The sequence below is a fragment of the Meleagris gallopavo genome, chromosome 2 (genome assembly GCF_000146605.3).
Source record: "Meleagris gallopavo isolate NT-WF06-2002-E0010 breed Aviagen turkey brand Nicholas breeding stock chromosome 2, Turkey_5.1, whole genome shotgun sequence".
In the NCBI taxonomy this organism is placed as follows: domain Eukaryota; kingdom Metazoa; phylum Chordata; class Aves; order Galliformes; family Phasianidae; genus Meleagris; species Meleagris gallopavo.
In genome coordinates this window covers 75,371,034-75,388,525 of record NC_015012.2, presented here as the reverse complement: position 1 = coordinate 75,388,525, position 17,492 = coordinate 75,371,034, and the positions used below count along the sequence as shown (strand labels likewise).

Genomic DNA, 17,492 nt, shown 5'->3' with positions numbered 1-17,492 from the left:
CCGTCCCTGGAGGTGTTCAAGGCCAGATTGGATGGGGCCCTGGGCAGCTGGTCTGGTATTGAATGGGGAGATTGGTGGCCCTGCATGTGGCAGGGGGGTTGGAGATTCATGAACCTTGAGGTCCCTTCCAACCCTGGCCGTTCTGTGATTCTGTGATCAAAGCAGTGTCTGTTACATTCCACCCACCAGTATCCAGTTCCTCTTTCCAGCCACCTCCTCCAGAACTGAAACACTAGTTTGATCATTTGCTGTGGACCAGTGCAGACAAGCTTGTGATACTGCTCCAGTCTTGCTTGTTGGAAAGGCAAGCAATTGCTACAATTAGTGTAAGTTACCATCATCATAATCTGTGTAATGGCAGTGCACCATCAGAGGAATATCTGAGCGATGCTGTTTGCAGCGTTTAGCCTTGGCAGCACTGTAATTGTTGGAGCAGAGAGCTTGGAATTGAAGCCCTCATGGAATTAGGAGTGAAACTCCAGTGCCTTTTGGGTGTGGGCATGTCCTTTAACACACCCTGCAGGGCACTGAGCTAATCTCTCAGAGGAAGAAACAAGTGTCTTCTGTTTTGTAGATCTTAGTTGATCATCAGCATTAGTGGGGAGGGCAGTGCTGTTGTAAAGTCCGGGCACAGCCAATTAACCGTGCCTCTGAGCACTGCCAGGGTTGTGAAAGTACACGTGGAAAAGGAAACTCCACTGTGAACGTGCCACGGTTATACCAACCTAATATGGAGGGCAGCTCGGGCTAGTCAAATACTTCTTGTACTGTAATCAAATACAAGCAGTTTTGCTGAACTTAATGAAATAGCTCTGGAATGGATTATTGTAGATTACTGAAGTGTTCCATCCTTTTTAAAATAATGGTTGATGTTGCAGGTGGAGCAGAATCCATGGCTAGGGTTTGGAGCCGTAACTGTTGCTGTACTGTGTTCAGGATTTGCAGGTAAAGTATTATTTCCATATGCAGTGGTTATAGATGTGACTGGATAATTCATGATATTTAAAGCGGAATGTTCTCTGTTACGTACATTCTACATCAATAGGACACTCAGGGATGGCATCATTTGCACTGTGTACATTCTCTGTTGACAGAACACGGGAATGGCACAAAGCCACACCAGGGATGGGGGGGGTCAGAATGGGCAGTAGGAAAAATTCCTTTGCTGTGATGGTGACCAGACACTGGAACAGGCTTCCTAGCAAGGTGCTTCATGCCCCATGGCTGTCAGTGTTTCAGAGGCTTTTGGATAATGCCCTTGTTAATGTGCTTTAGCTTTCAGTTATCTCTGAAGTGGCCAACTTTCTGTTCTACTGTACTCTATTCTGTAAGCTACCTTTGCTGGTTATAAGATAAAAAAGAACTTCATTCCCTCTTGTATTCCCTCTTTATTCCCTCCTGTAATTACCTTGCAGTACTTGCATTACTTACAAACCAGGCTTGTTATGTGATTACTCCAGTTGCAGAAACAAATGGCTAGGAGCACATGCTGTTGGTTTTATGTAATGCAACTTAAAAGGCTGCTTTGCAAGCAGAAGAGCCTTTCAAATGCAGAATATTATGAAGGGGAGCTCTATAATGACTTAGTCGGTACAACTCATCAGCATTATAAACTTGGTTTTACAGCAAACAGCTCTGCTATGGTGATCAGATGAAAAACTTGCTTTTTTTTAAGAAAAGGAACTGAGCTTCTTACTAAATTTGTCTGGAAGCTCAGCCTTCAAATACAGATTGCTGTAGTCGTAGGGAACAAATTTGAGATGAAGCACAAGTAAAGCAGAAAGGAAGATGAGTAGCAGGAGGCCTGGGTAAACTAAATACTTCTGTTACGTTACTTTATTTTCAAATCACATTTCTACTCAGAGTAGTGCAATTCTATTTGAAACTTGCCTCGGAGGTGCATATTTTCCTGGCTGTAGATTGGATGCTTCCCTCTCTCTCTATAAGAAAACATCTTCATTGCCATATAATCACGCAAGAATAGTTTTGTGCTGTGCAGACATGCTTGTCACTCATCAAACCCATTCTAGCTGGCAAAGGGGAAAAGGAGGAGGGCTTGATTCTTGTTTGGTGTCTTTTCACTGAAATGGAAATTTTGAATTAGAAATAGTAACTAAGACTTGGTAGAGCTCAAACAACTTTATCTGGAAGATTCAAAGTGTACTGATTTCCACAGATGTTCCCCAGTCAGGAGATATTCTCCTGTGGGCATTCACAGTGAAGCATTCAAAGCCTTCTAACACTCTCGGTTTCTCTGATGAGGAGGGTGGACAGCTGTGCCTCCCCACATTCAGACCTTTTGAAGGGCTGGTGAAGGCTACTCTTGAGGATTTAGAGACACGTGTGGCTTTTTTCTCCTGCAGAAGGATTGCAGCTGGGTGTTTTCCTCACTGACAGCTGTAGCTTTCAGGCAGCAAGAAAGACAGAGGATTTCATCCATGCAGCTCCTTTTGCCCTTGGGGCTTTACTTGTTTAAAACACGTGTCCTATTCAGATTCCTTTCCTCTTCTTCCTTCCCCCACCCATAATATGGTTAAGTCATTTTGGCATTAAACCTTTGGTTTCCGGACTTAACATGCTGAATCTTTTATTCCAGCAAAGCCCAAAAAGTTGTGGTTTTGTCCCTCAGAGATAGAGAAAAGTTTCTTCAAACTGTTGATCCTGTGACAGTTTCCAAGCATTCAGGGACCTGACAATGCTAGTAAAAGTGTTTTGGACACATACACAGATACATGTCAGTACCAATGACGTGAAACATTACCGAAGAATAATTTCTCCTAGACAACACTCGTTCTTTCCTACGTCTCAGCTACTGCAGTGGTCTGACACTGGCTTACTTTCTATTTTCTTAGTTTATAAAATGTGACAAAATATGGTTTGTGCTCAGCCAAATTTCTGGTAAACTAATTATATGTGGTTATGCTCTGTAGGTGTTCTCAGCAGGCAGAAAGCTCAAGGTAGATATTCTGGGTTGTTTTAAGTGCTACCATCATTAACAAGACTAGTTTTTTGTTTATCTCGTTGCTTAAACTTGGGAAAAAGCTATATAGGGTATCTAAGTGGTTGCTTTTCTTAAACACCTGAAATGTATCTGTTCTAGGTTATTAATTAACCATACAGTCTCACTATACTGTATTAAATTCTGAATTGTTTTTTCCATGAGTTAAAGAGTAGTAAGATGTTCTTTGAAGCCAACTCCATCATTTCAGGAGGGAAAGTCTATGTTCAGGGCATCTAACCTGTAGGTCTGCTCTTTGTGCTTTGTTGCTTCCGTGTATGTTTTTGTATCATGTGATGGATCTTGGGCAGCATTACTGGTCAGTAAGCATTTAACTGGTTGGACCCACAGCAGGAAGTCATCTGAGTCCTGCAAATGGTTGTCCATGGGATGCAAAGGAAGTTTCAGAGACGAGCAGAGCCCTGGTATGGGAGCAGTGGTGAGAAGCTGCTAGCAATGACCTGTCAGATGGAGGCCTCTTAGTCAGACATGCACCTCCTGAGTAATGGAGAAGTAGATGTGGATTTTCAGCAATGCAGAGAGTAAGGGAAGGTAACGGTGATCAGTGTGGCACTGTGACAAAGAGCTTTAGATTAGCATGAACTCAATTTCCTCAAAACCAGTCTGTAGCTCCAGTTAGCAGAAAGCATAGGTAGGTTTTGGTTTGCTGTTGTAATCTTTGAAGCTGTGGTTTCAGAACATCTGCACTCTAAACTCAGGATTTCCAAAGGAATTCTTAAGTCTCTGTGCTGAGAAATGCCGGGGTAGCAGAGTTCCTTTTGTGGGTGGCTAGTTTTGTTGCTGATGGTTGCATTTGTTTGGTGTTTGTACGTTTTGGGTTTTGTGTGGGTTTTTTTTTTTGTTTGTTTGTTTGCTTGGTATTGCTAACTATCCCAATGTAGGGAAAAAATCATCCTATGCCATGCTAGAATCTATAAATACTGTCCTGGGGACGTAACACCACCAGGTGCCAAAGTGAAATGCAATGGAGCTCATCAACAATTGATGCAATGTAAAGAGAAGCAGAATCTATTTTTCATGTTTTATACACATTTAAATGGACCTGCCCTGGAAGACATGTTAGCAGGATGTGCTGTTGGGACTTCTGCATTGGGAACTTCTGTGAAATGGGAAGGTCTGTAAGAGGAGATGATTCCAGTGGTCTTATCTGGCTCTGAAATACCCAACTGTGAATCACCTGAGGTTGTTGCTTCATTGATCTTACTGAATTTTTTATTTTTCATTTTTTTTAGGAGTTTATTTTGAGAAAGTATTGAAGAGTTCAGATACTTCCTTGTGGGTGAGGAATATTCAGATGTACTTATCGGGGATCGTGGTGACTTTGGTTGGTGTGTACATGTCAGATGGAGCCCAAGTTCTTGAGAAGGGGTTTTTCTATGGCTATACCTGCTTTGTCTGGCTTGTCATCTGTAAGTACCTGGTGGGTTATAGGGGTGTTACATTGTTTTGTTGTTGTATTTTAGCTTATGGTACAACTGATTGTATGAACCTACAAATTCAGTGTGATCCACCATTTCTTACTATATTTTGAGGGATTTATTTTTAAATAATTTTCAAGAAAATTGTGTTTTCTTGTTCAATTTAAAATAGTGCTGCAAGAGCAGTCTAAATTAAGTGAGCAGTAAGCAGAGCATCTTTAGTTGAGTCACATTTGATCTAGGTGCCATTGTAGGTATGCCATTTTGCTCCATGTTAACTTACCATGATGTAGATGATGTAGACTAAGCATGGACCAAAATAAAACAAATCTCTTTGAGGGTAAACTACCACGCCTCTAGTGATAGAAACATGTTGTCTGCTTTCCAGTTCTTGCCAGTGTGGGTGGCCTCTACACCTCGGTTGTTGTGAAGTACACAGATAACATAATGAAAGGCTTTTCTGCAGCAGCAGCCATTGTTCTTTCTACTGTGGCTTCAATCATCCTCTTTGGTCTGCAGATAAGTAAGTGTCTTTTTGCCATTTGATTTGACTGCATGTGCTCATTGCCCTGTTAGCAGACTGTATGCAGTTCACACCAAAGCAATCATTCTTATGTATTTAACTCCTCTGAGTTTTCCTGTTTTTAACTTGGTCTTTTCCAGGATTGCTATGTGTTAATACACAATCTGTGTTGTGTGGCATAAGGTACCTGATGATCTTGCATTTGTGGTTTGCTCTTTCTGAGGCATCCTATAACTTCATGGGGAAAGGTTCATTCCTGTTTAAGCACCTTGCTGCTTTAGCCAGCTTTGTTCATGAATCACTTTCTGATAGTTTGGTTTGCATACTGATACAGCTATTTATCTGAGAGAGCTGCTGATAAGAAGTTATCCTTACTTGCTGATTTTATTACAGCCAATCTCAAATTAATTCCTTACCCATTTCAGCACAGGTTTTGCCATATCCTGTGAAGTTACACGTGCTGCTGCATCAGCTTCCACCTTCCCCTTTGCTATGCCCAGTGGTGCGTGAGAGCACATCAAACAGTGCCTGGGGCCGTGACTTAGGTGGTGAATATCTGTGAGAGGAATCAGCAAATTGCTTCGGGCTGTTCCACAGCCACAGAGGAGTTCTGTGTCTGACAATGCATCCAGTGACTCCTGCTTAGTCTTTCACTATGTGTTTTTTTCAGTTTTCCTACAATAATCATAATCTAGTGCTGGTATGGTACAGTGGTGGAAAAAAACACTATTCTGATTTGGTATAAATGAGGTAGAATTTAAAGAAGGTTTGCACGCAAAAACCATTGCTGACTGGAAAAGAGCACCTTCAATCAGGTGATGAAAAGCAGCTAGTTTAAGAACTCACCTGGGCTGAACACCTTTCTGTTGTTTGGGCACAAACCAAACCTGGACTGCTGGTCTTTCTTTCTGTGAAAGCCTCGTTCATGGTATTTCTCAAGTGGGCCAAGATTTGAAAACACAAAGTGTTATTACTGGCTACATAAACACGTCCACTGTGTTTTTAAGTTTATCATAAAGTGAGCCTGTCAGATTGCACCTGGAACTGCAAGAGGTGTTTCACCCTTGCTCTTCTGATCATGTCCCCATTCTTGCTGATACGACACTAACTGAAATGTTGTGGGGTATTGTGAATACTTGAGAGTTTGCAGTAACAGAGTGTGATTTTAGGTCCTGTGAATTTAAAAAAAAAAAGCCTATGCTTTGATTTGTTCTGTATAACTTTGAGACTGTCATTCAGACATCATAATTTACAGAGCTTAGTCTTCTGAAAGTTTCTTCTTACACAGAGGTGTTTACTTAAACTGTTTTGTCTCTTTTCAGCTTCAACTTTTATCTTGGGTGCTTTCCTGGTGTGCGTTTCTATTTACCTCTATGGATTACCTCGACAAGATACCACAAAAATCCAGCCCTCAGAGACTAAGAATTCAAAAGAGAGACTTGTTGCTGTGTAATGTCCTCAAAAATGGACAGACAAGGAAAAAAGGACTTTAAAAACACAGAAACTGAATTTTTAAAATTAGCCTTAAGCTAGTTTTGAAATGGTTTAAGGGGTATAGATTAAAAGCAGAAAAGTTCTTTCTTTTTCACATGTGAAGTTAGCAGTGGTTGGTGCTGAGGCTTCCTTACTGCTGGAGCTGGATGGGCGTCTTATTGAAGACGTTCTTCATTCGTGTCGGACAATGAGGAGTTCCATTTACAAGGAGAGCAGAATGAAGGAACTGAACACTCAATTGTATATAATGTATATAATGGAGGAAAATTGGTTCTTACAGTGTGTTTGATGAACTTTCTTTACCCTGGGAGGGAAAAAAAAATGCTGTAAAGCTTAAAAAAAAAAAAACCCTTTTAGAAAGAGCAATTACTGCCAGCATTTTTTCTTAAACCATTTGGCAGCTGTGATTAGTCACAGGAGAGGTTTCTCTTCTAGGTAATATGTATCATATGAACAAAGTACTTCACTGGTGTTCTTAGGATGATTTGTAATGCTTTTTTCTTTTATGCAGTTGAGTATGAGATCTCAGATTAGAAGATGATCTGTGCACTTTTTCTCCAAACTCTTTTTACACAACAAAGTGGTGCTTGAAAACAGTTCCTTTAGTGCATGTTATGCTTTGATTTAATTGGAGAGTGCCAACTGTATCATTCCAACCCCCCCCCATGCCTCATTCCACTCAACCCTTCCTGAAAATGATAGCTATGTTTAGGGAAAACTGATTTTCGGGCACTTGTTGAAATTGAAAGTGAAGGCAAAAATCTGATTAGATTTATATCTTGTTTAAATTCCTTCAGACCTAAGCTAACTGGTTGAGTTTTACTTCTACGTGGGGCACATTCAACACAGCAATAATCAAGATACTTAAATTCTGTTCCAGTGAGAGAGGATGTTCCTCTCTGCTTTCTGCTGACTGTTCTGTGCATCTGGGATAGAGCACATCACCAAAGTGCCACTCAGGTATGTCAGCCCCTTCAGTGGCAGTGGGTGCTGCCTGGCATTTCAGAGGCTGGAGCAGCCAGCTGCACTGATTTTGGTGTGATGTTCCAGCTCCCTGCAGCCACACTGTGTTCTGGCATTGCCAAGCAGCACTTACCCCCCTCTGACTGTGAAGAGAGCACCGATGTTTCCTCTCCACCAGCTGCCTAGCAAACCCATCTCCACCTCAGTCATTAGGTGAGCGTAACAGAGGAACAGGATTGGACAGATCTGGCAGTCCTGGCTGATGAAGGGGGAATGCAATACAACATGAAAAATGTCTGACATGTCTGATTAATTGAGTCTGTTACAATCCCTGGTGCAGCTGCACCCCACCCACCATGAGGCTTAAGCACACAATGGCGACTGCAGAAGGGGAGAACTTCCACTGCTTAGGGCAGTACAGTGTAATACTACTTCCTCTACTAAAAGGATGCATTTATGTACAAAGGTAAATACAGGACAGTTGTCTTTTATGGGAACTACCACACCCTAGTGTCTTAAATATACTACTACTTCTGTATGGGGAAAAAGTAATTATGACAACCACTGCCTCCCTCAAATGGTTGTAGTATATGTGCTCTTCTGCAATAGATACGCAAGAGCATTAGCAGTGACTCAATGGAAAGTAGTCTCTTGAAAAATAACCTTTTACTAAGAGATGTGAAGTCACATACAGCATACAGCCTCATTACATTTGAGTTACAGGTGTAATGCCAAGAAGCTTCATTCCATTGGCTAGAACGGAGCGTGTGGCTTGAAAGAGACAGAGCCTTGCCTGCAAAACAAGAGCAACAGTTAGCTTGTGTTTGCTGCAGAACAGGATGCTGCAGAACAGGACACAACAGGCAGCAGCAGCCTTTTAAAGGTAAGAATGCACACCATCTGGGCACTGAGTAACACCAGCACTGGCAGAATTCACACCAGCTACTGATAGTGTCAAAGGGACACTTTCTGTCAGCAGTGTCCAGCCCAACCTAAATCATGCCATTCATAGATAAGGGCCACAACAAAAGAAACACAACCTCATGGCAGAGAGACAAGAGGGGATGCCCACAGAAGAATGAATGATTACCGTAAAGTGCAAAACTTTCATGCAACGTGATAGCAACATGACGTTACAGATAGAGGACCCTGCTGAGATCCCTCCTCTTATTACATGTGGATTAGAGGCTGTCAGCTTGAGGCTGCTCTGAAAATTTCATTGCCCTGTCAGTGTCTGCTTAGCTGTTTCATGACTGGATATTTGGGAAGGGCTTGCTCCAAAAGTTTGCTGAAGAAAAAAGAGAGGCTCTCAAAGGGTAGCACACTAGGGTATTGAGAAAGACTTTTCACAAGATAAGGATCTGAAATGTTCCTTGCAGTTTGAACCATCTTAGTGTTCTACAAGAATGCACAGAAGCATTTTTGAAGGCAAGAACACCTACAGCAACAAAGCTGAGCTGTGGAGGGCTTCATGAAGCCCATAGTAATGTTCTCCCCCACACCACACCTCTGCACTTGAATGTGACTTCCTACCAAAATCAGATAGGTAACAGCTTTTGAAATAGATAAAATAAGACAGTGTAGTTGTTATAGCATTTATGGAGTACTTAAGGGGTCAACACTGCCTGGGATATTAGTAGAAAATAATTTGCATTTATTTGGAACTGTACATCAGCAGTTGTCAGCCTCGCTGCTTTGGCTAGAATAGCAATATAGACAACTTAGGATATGTAGGTGGCAAGAGGGAGGAGAAAAGTTCCATTACCTCTTCATTCTCTTCCCACATATGTGCTGATGGAAACTGTCAGAAATTAACACGTTAAATATTTAAGTTTTTACTTCAAAAGTTCAGAATGAAAAGCAATGAGAAGGAAGAGGAGTTGTTTTGGTTTGGAGCAGTGTTCCTTATGGACTGCTCTGTTTTGAAGCAGCCCCTTCTGCAAGGTACAGCCACAAACAGCAACTTCTGCCATCCCAGAGTGGTGTCACCCTGCAGGGCAGTCTGGAGGTACATGCTGTGCCAACTGGTTACACAGCAGAGCAAAGTCCTAGGGAATCATTCCTAGGCTGCCCTCATGCTATGTGCCAATGCTGAGCCATACCTGGGCTAGTGCAGGTGTGCTGCCTTTCACAGGAAGAGTTCGATGTGCCACAGCTGCAAGATGGCTGAAATGGAAAGCAAGGTGAGAAGGAGCACATCTTTCTGTAAGAGCAGTGCTGCAGGCTACAGAAAGCAACATAACTAGAAAAGCCATAAATGCAGTGTACCACAGACTTCCTTCTGACAGCCTGTTTCACCTCTGCTGAGGGAGGCCATGGTTTTCTGGAGCCTGCATGTTGTCAGGACACACCATAAATAAACAACTCAGTGCTTGTAAAAATTTTTGTTTCCCATCCCCAACAAAACAGGTCTGCAAAGATCCTTGGAAGCCACACGGCCTGCCTTGTCACTGCTAATGTACAGAGTTCATAGAATTGTAGAATGGCTTGGGTTGGAATGGACCTCAAAGATCTGGTTCCACCCCTGCTGCCATGGGCAAGGTTGCCATCCACTGGATCAGGCTGCCCAGGGCCCCATTCAAGCTGCTTGTGAACACCTCCAGGGACAGAGCATCCACAGCTTTTCTGGGCAGCCTTTGCCCGCGCCTCACCCCTCTCTCATTGGAAAAGTTCCCCCTAACATGTAATCTAAGTCTCCCCTCTTTTAGTTTAAAGTAATTAATTCCCACTTGTCCTATCAATATCTAGCCCTGTAAAAAGTAAGTTTTCCTCCCGCTTACAAGTTTCCATTAAGTATTGGAAGACCACTATCAGGTCTCACCCAAGCCTTCTCTTCTCCAGACTGAACAAGCCCATATCAGTTCAGCCTGTCTTCATAGGTGCTTTGTGGCCCTCCTCCAGTCCTGTTCCAAATTCTCCATATCCTTCCTAAGCTGGGAGCCCCAGACCTGGATGCAGATTCCAGATGGGACCTCACAAGGGCAGAACATTCCATGTCAGTATGTTTTTATTCTGTCCTTTCACCTAACTGTTCTCTTTTGCCAATACAAGTCTATTCTCTGAGACTCATTCATTTGCAGGTCTAAGCATAATGAATGGTTAATTTATAGTATTGTATCTGAACAAGATCTATCAAACACTTTCCTAGTTTAACTTGAGCCACTCTGTAAAAGTTAAGACAATAATTTCAAACTTATTCAGATAGGAATATGTCTACCAAGTAAAAAAAAAAAAAAAGACACAGAATGCAACACCCAAGTAGCCTTAAAATAGTTAGCATGTATGTCATACACTACCAAGCAGATTACAGAAGAGTAAAAACGTTATGCATCTCTTTATATATTTTTTTCTAAACTTATGTAGATCTCCCCCACACACAGACTCTACAACTTTCTCCAGCAATTCTATGTCAGAGTTCTACCATCCTGTTCAGTCACACAGGTCCCTGTGGGGAATCCCCCATGGAGACTGCATCCCCAGCGTGACTTCCAGCCATTACTTGTGCTTTGTCCAACTCACTCAGTGCATCATCTGAGATCAGTTGTTTTCTGGACAAAAATCTCATAGCTAGAGTTTTGAGATTTATGAGCATATTACCAGCTCAAATCTTCTCTTAAAGATATAGTCAGTCTGGAATGATTTTGGTTCCTGGCACTAGGTTAGAGTCAAATGATTCTTTGTACTTGGAAGCAGCTAAAAAGGAATGGAGTCTCCTGAATAAACTATCTCCACCCTTCATCTCCACTACTTACGATGTCATTTGTTATCCTTCTTTGTATCTTTTCAGATCCAGAGAGACTGTCCCACAAATTTACATCTTTCCTCTATTTTTCTCTTCAGTGCAGTATGGATATGAGAGCTGCAAGCCAGCTAGGGGAAGCAGGCACCCCTTGTCCTTACCAAAGAAGGATGCTGGTATCAGCAATTGCCTTACCTAAGTGTGAGGAGATAGCTGACTATGTGCTTGGGTTGCAGATCCTGAGAAGATCTGTATAGGACCTCATCATACCTGCGAAACAAGAAACTAAGTGCTTGGCGTTAAAGTGGTAGGAAAGTTTACTGGGATGTATGGCAGATGTGCTTAAATCAGAACAAACACAGAATTAACAGGAATAGTCTTCTGAAAGAGGCATAAGCTATGTAATTAGCACACAATTGTTTATTTCTTCCTCAGTTACTTCTTGTTGGAGAGAGATTGCTTCTGCTCATCACGCAAACAAACACTGCAGATTGCAGAGCTCAGAAAGAAACGCTAATAGCAAAGAGAACACAAAAGCTATATTTGCCCCTGGAACATTATGTCTGGTTTTACATTTCAACGGTAATTGCAGCAAAAAACATGTATTAAATAAATAACCAAGGCAGTCAAAATAGTCCCTTAGATGCTGCCTTTAATAAATGCAACTTAGAATTTTAAGTAGCTAAAGGGAATTTCGTAGCATTACAAAAGACGAAAACAAATTGGGCTTACATAATCCTGGAAGAAAAACTTATGTAAGACAGTATTCAACTGGAAAATACAGGCAGACTGATAGAGATTCACCATTTTATTTCAAGTCTACTTGTGTACCTTCTCCTTCTCACAACCTGTATGAAGTTACCCACACCTCTGAGGGCGAGCAGATTTCAAAGCAGGCAGCAGACTTCCTGATCTGTGCTTAGCTATCAAGCCCACCCGCCATCATGCCCATGCCACTTCCCTGAGATCTTCTTCCTTTAAGTTGAGGGGGAACTGCAGAGCAAGCTCTGATGAGGGCTGGTTGCTCATGTCAACAAGAGCACCACGTCAGCTGTTACACATGTGATGGACAGCAATGCATGAATCTGATACAACCCAAAGAAATACCCATGAGTTTTCTGAAAAAATACAATTGCAGCAGATAAGTAAGACACCACTGGTCTCATTTAGAGGGCTACTGTTGCAATCGTGATTTCACAGAGAAGCCATTCCCCAATATTGCACAATCAGTGTGCTCAACAGACTGGAGACGAATCCAAAAGTTTATTTTTTAGGAAATGGTATTTAGAAAGAAATCTGGACAAACCTGAGAAGATGCTGAAGAATAGAGATTGCATCTGGCTCTTGCAAGCATGCCACATTAACATCAGTTACTGGCTCATTCCCATGCATCCGTTCTAAACTAAAATACAAGAATCAAAACCAAATGTTAGATAAAAATTTCTTGTTAGCAAAAAGCAAACAAGAAAAACAGTAATTTATATTTTGGAGAAGAAAGGTAGGTATATTTTGCTCAAGCTGAATGAAATATTAAGAAAGCCTAGTTAACTTCAATTCAAGATAAAAAATAATGTAAAGTTTGTGCTAGATGTTCAGTATAAACCAGTTTAAAAAGGGATTAGAGACAGATGGAGAGCAGGCTGAGAATCTGATGCTAAAAGTACTAGGGAGGCAGTCACCACCTCTATTACAAGTATGGGTGATAAGGGAATATAGGAGGAAGAGGCTAGAGAAAGGAACTGGGCTCCCTAAATACCACTTCTGGCTACCATTGTCTCAGAAGGAATACCAGGTTGTATGGAACTTTGGTCTAATCCAGGCAGATATCTTACATGCTCTTATGAAGACACATATCCACGTCTGCGTTAAAAATACTCTGAAAGGAGCACTGTAATTGATGGAAACACTCAAACTGGATTCCTCTGATAGTCTTAAAAAAAAAAAAATTAAAAATATGTTGGATGTTTGACCTGAGTCAAGAAAGAGGGGAGCTACTTTTAAAGTCAGTTACCAACACTGGGAAAAAATACCAGAATGCCAGAAGCACCAGCTGCAGTGGCGGCCCCCAAACAGGCTTAAGTTCAGTAACTTGGTATACTTCACAAGTACAGGCATTTTGCACCAGTTCCCCTCATTCTCTCACCACCATTCTTCATCACTGAAAGCAACTACAGAAACACTGTAGCTAGAACAGACAGTTTACCTCAGCTCTGTAGAAATGAGACCGAAGCGTAAGTTTAACTGGCTTGCTCTTCTGGGAAAGCTTGGCTCAGTGATTCCTATTGTTAACTCAACCTCTGCTGAAAGAGTGAACTCATGCCTTATTTAGGGAAGGACTCAACGCTATTACCTAATGCTACTATTAACAAAGTAGTGAGGTTAAAATTAGTGTCAGTCTGTACTTCTGCACACAGGTTCCTTTTACCTGTGGAGTCTGGCATGGGTGTACTGCAAGAACACTCCCGTATCTCCACGACTTTGAAGAGCTCGATCCCAGCTGAATTGATAATCAGATGAGAGGAGGCCTCGGAAGTCCTGGAACAATAACTTAATGTTACCTAGATACAGCTCTCCATCACAATCTGTGATCTTGCACAGAAGATGCAAACATGTCTGGAGGTAGCTCAGGCTCACCTGAATTATTAGTGCTGCAAGACCAACCTTCTCTGCTGTTTCCACAGGGTCTTCTACCTCTTTAGTTGCTGAAAAGGAACAGAGAAAAAGAAGATTTAAGTCCATAATAGGATAAGAACTCCCTTGCTTGGGTTTGGAAATGCCAATAAAATATGAGATCTTTCAAAACTGTGAACTAGCAAAATCGAAACTGTCAGGATGTGCACAGCAAGAAGGCCAAGATAGAAACCTTTCTTCAAATTAAGATCTGTTCCAGACATGCATTTTCCCCCCACTTCTCCTAATATGTTTAATATAGATTTTAAGGTCAGAAGGGTTCATTACACAAGCCTAGACTACACTGAATTCCTCTTTGTTATTCAGACAGCCTCTAAGATCACAAAGAGAATGACAGAGGAGTTCAGGTTTTGTTTAAAGACTCCAAGGGAAGCTTAAACAATCAAAGAAATTGCTCCAATAGCTAACAGAGCACTCAGATGCACATTTAGGGAGATCCGTGCCATTCACTGTAGAAATCTAAACTAACTATACTCAGAGAAGCTGAGCTGAGTGCTCAGATTTCATTTTAAGCCACAGGATTGACCACAGATGCAATCACAGAATCACTTACATTAGGAGGGACCTCCTGAGACTGTCTAGTCCAACCTCCCTGCTGAAGCAGGGTCAGCTAGAGCAGACTGCATGGTTCAGTGTTTAAAAGCTTCTTAACCCAAACATCCTCCACAAAGGTTTATATAGCTTTTGAGATGAGTAGAAAGAAAAATGATGCTGATAACAGAAACTTAGCTGCACCTAGATCTTCTGCTATTTAATAGCAAGGAGTCTTCACGAAGGTACTTAACTAACCAGCTCTAATTCCATACAGGAATGTTGTTTTTAAAGCTAGCATTGGCTGTTAGATGCCCAGCTCCTGCAATCTTTCAGAGACAGTCAGGCTCCTGGTACACAGACTAAGCTGTAGTATCTTCCAGTGTGTATCCAGACACTTTTTAACACTGAAAACAGTCCTAGGAGTCAAGGATTTATGATATCTAATTCAGCAAAGGAAAAGCAGGGGAGGGATTCAGATGTGAGGGAGTTGTGGGTTTTTTTTTTGTGTGTGTGGTTTTTTTTTTTTTTTTTTTTTTTTAAGGCACAGGTAGGATTTAGAATCTAACAGATAAGCTCTGGGAAATGCCATGGTGCCACCTGAACACACCACTGCCTTCAGCTGCTCATCTTACTGCTTGTGTAATGGAACACAGGGCCTGGACCTCTGTCATTTCAGTTCAGTCCCACACAAAAATAAGCTGGCTTTACATTCAACGACAATACTGACCTTTAAACTGAAGCTCTAAGCTCCATTGCTCTCTGCAGGAAAACTGCTTTGAACAATAGGAGAGTGACTATTTATCATTCTGCCTGCTTGCCTTCTCCTTGTCTGCCTTTCAGGCAAAATTATCTGGATTACAAAAGCTGAGAAGGCAGAGCAAGGAAGATGCACGCTCAAGCTGATCGATTAAATGCAGCGTGCAACTCCAGAAGGCACAAGAGGAGGGCGGCATTTCCCCAGGAACTGCTTGAATCGCTATTGCTTCAAATTGAAAGAGCTCTGGAGCCACAGCCAGTGCAGGAAAATGTCCCCTTCAGCAGAGTGCTGCAGACCAGCAGCCTCCTGGGGACTTTGGAAACAGACATGAGGCTGGGAGGATGGCAAGCAGCAACTGGGGACAAGGTGGAGTCAATTGTGCCTGAGGAGACTGTCAGAGCTACAAATCATTTGGGTGAAATCTATATTGTCCCCTGAACTCCAGTTCCAACTCCACTATTGACTTGTCCATCCATCCAGGAAAAAAAAACCACAACAGTTGTTCCCCAGTGGCAAGTATCTCTTTCTCAGTGCAAGAGCGTGATGAAATAATTTCACCAAATGTTAAAATCCGCAAATCTGTAATTGATGGAGATTCACAAAGTTGCAAATAATCATTTTAACAGTTTGAATTACAGTAGGTAGGAAAAGCACAGAGATCAGCACAGAGATCAGAGCACATCACTAGGAATTTTTTCCACACAGAGAGTGGTGACACACTGGAACAGGTTGCCCAAGGAGACTGTGGATGCCCCATCCCTGGAGGCATTCAAGGCCAGGCTGGATGTGGCTCTGGGCAGCCTGCTCTGCTGGTTGGTGACCCTGCACATAGCAGGGGGGTTGAAACTAGATGATCATTGTGGTCCTTTTGAACCCAGGCCATTCTATGATTATTCTGATTCAGGGGAAAGTAAAAGGCAGAAGAGACGACAGGTTTTAGATCAACACAGAACGTCAAAAGAAATGAATAGGACCTGAAATAGCTAACTTTTTGCAGAAGCCATGTTTTCTAACATCCTTGATCGAACTTCATCTAAAACGTCTTCCAGGAAAACAACTTCTCCTTTCCGAGTCTTCATCCCTTGGACTAACCCAAAAGACACGTGCTGGCACCTGCGTTGAAAAGCACCAGGACCTAAAATTACATTTTAATCAACAGATACGTTTGCTGTGTTTGTTTAGAGCTAGATTCTGACCAGGAAGCAGCAGTAACAGCTGAACAAACAGTGCTCCAATGTGGGAAGCTTGGTGACATCATCAGTAACTCTCATTTTGGCAATCAAAACTCTGTGTGCCTTATTTAATGAGAAAACTATGAGGAGAACTGTGATAACCTGCTTGTTTATGTGCTCCTGGGAACCTCTCTCGCTATTAGCTTTAGTACAGAGGGCTCAGTGCAATAAATTGAGGAGAGGCAGGATGTGAATAGATCACATTACTGCGGCAACACAAATCTGCTAATAAGATTAGAAAGGGAGTCATCATAATTCTGGTGTGGTCACGTTAAACTAAAAGCATAATTAATCATTGCTAATAATAAAACATTCACTGCTTCTGCTCAAAATAATCCCAAGCATTATTCTGGATCCATATCCTGAGGTAATTTTAGTACAACTCTAAGGACTGTGAGAGAAGGCAGACTAATATTTCTGAAAGCTAAAATCCTATATTTAACTACAAAAGACATGCAGTCTGTCAGAGAGGGATATGATTTAGTCTGCAGATCCATTATTGACCTTTGCTCAGATTGCTAACAAGACCGGTAATGAAAATGAATAATGGTGGGGATATATTTCCCTGCAACAGATATTGCAAGCCTGAAGCATGATTCAGATGCCTCCTAAAATATCACAGTTCAAGAAATAATCATTTAATATGTGATCACACAACATCCCAGAAGCTGTGCCATAGTGTCTCTGAATGACTATTCCCCTTTCCCTCATTTTTATATCAAGAAAACCCACTCAATGGTTGCCAAAGCTACTGGGTTTTGCATCCTAAATACCTGGTAATACATATACTCATTCTTCCACTCCCTCCCCCCTTAAAAAACAAAAAAAAACATAACTAAAATTCATGAATACATACCTTCCTACCCAGTCATAACCCATGAGCTTCAGTATTTGGAACAAGTGTTGAAAGTGACTACTTTGGTTTCTATCTGTCTAAGGAATAGAATTAGTGCACATTAGAAAATGCTTCAGGTGGGATAAGTTTTTAATGCAAACAAATTGCACCATAGATGCTGTGCCAGTAAGTCACTGCAAGCAGAATTAAGACCTGGGAAGACAGATTAGAAGTGAAAAATGGAACAGCTGAAATATGTGGCACCAAGATTTTGCATTGTTACAAAA

At 41.7% G+C, this 17,492-nt stretch overlaps 2 protein-coding genes across 6 annotated transcripts in view; one reads left to right on the top strand and one right to left on the bottom strand.

The window, feature by feature from the left end:
- SLC35A1 (solute carrier family 35 member A1) overlaps positions 1-7,050 on the top strand; it is a 14,210-nt gene extending 7,160 nt beyond the window's left edge. Inside the window, exons 4-7 of the mRNA XM_010707644.2 lie at positions 879-945; positions 4,252-4,428; positions 4,826-4,960; positions 6,283-7,050. Of these exons, the coding sequence (XP_010705946.2) occupies positions 879-945; positions 4,252-4,428; positions 4,826-4,960; positions 6,283-6,413 (510 nt within the window). The 3' untranslated portion in view covers positions 6,414-7,050. The remainder of the gene's footprint in view (positions 1-878; positions 946-4,251; positions 4,429-4,825; positions 4,961-6,282) is intronic.
- A 560-nt stretch (positions 7,051-7,610) lies between these two features.
- Positions 7,611-17,492, bottom strand: part of RARS2 (arginyl-tRNA synthetase 2, mitochondrial) — a 33,390-nt gene continuing 23,508 nt past the window's right edge. Inside the window, exons 13-21 of one of the 5 annotated variants that reach the window (XM_010707642.3) lie at positions 17,227-17,303; positions 16,127-16,251; positions 13,791-13,858; positions 13,582-13,691; positions 12,463-12,558; positions 11,352-11,426; positions 9,520-9,583; positions 8,081-8,210; positions 7,615-7,676 (exon numbers count right to left, since the gene is read on the bottom strand). In XM_010707642.3, the coding sequence (XP_010705944.1) occupies positions 8,124-8,210; positions 9,520-9,583; positions 11,352-11,426; positions 12,463-12,558; positions 13,582-13,691; positions 13,791-13,858; positions 16,127-16,251; positions 17,227-17,303 (702 nt within the window). In that variant the 3' untranslated portion in view covers positions 7,615-7,676; positions 8,081-8,123. The other 4 variants (XM_031552537.1, XM_019613104.2, XM_010707643.3 and 1 more) reach the window with 4 other exon arrangements.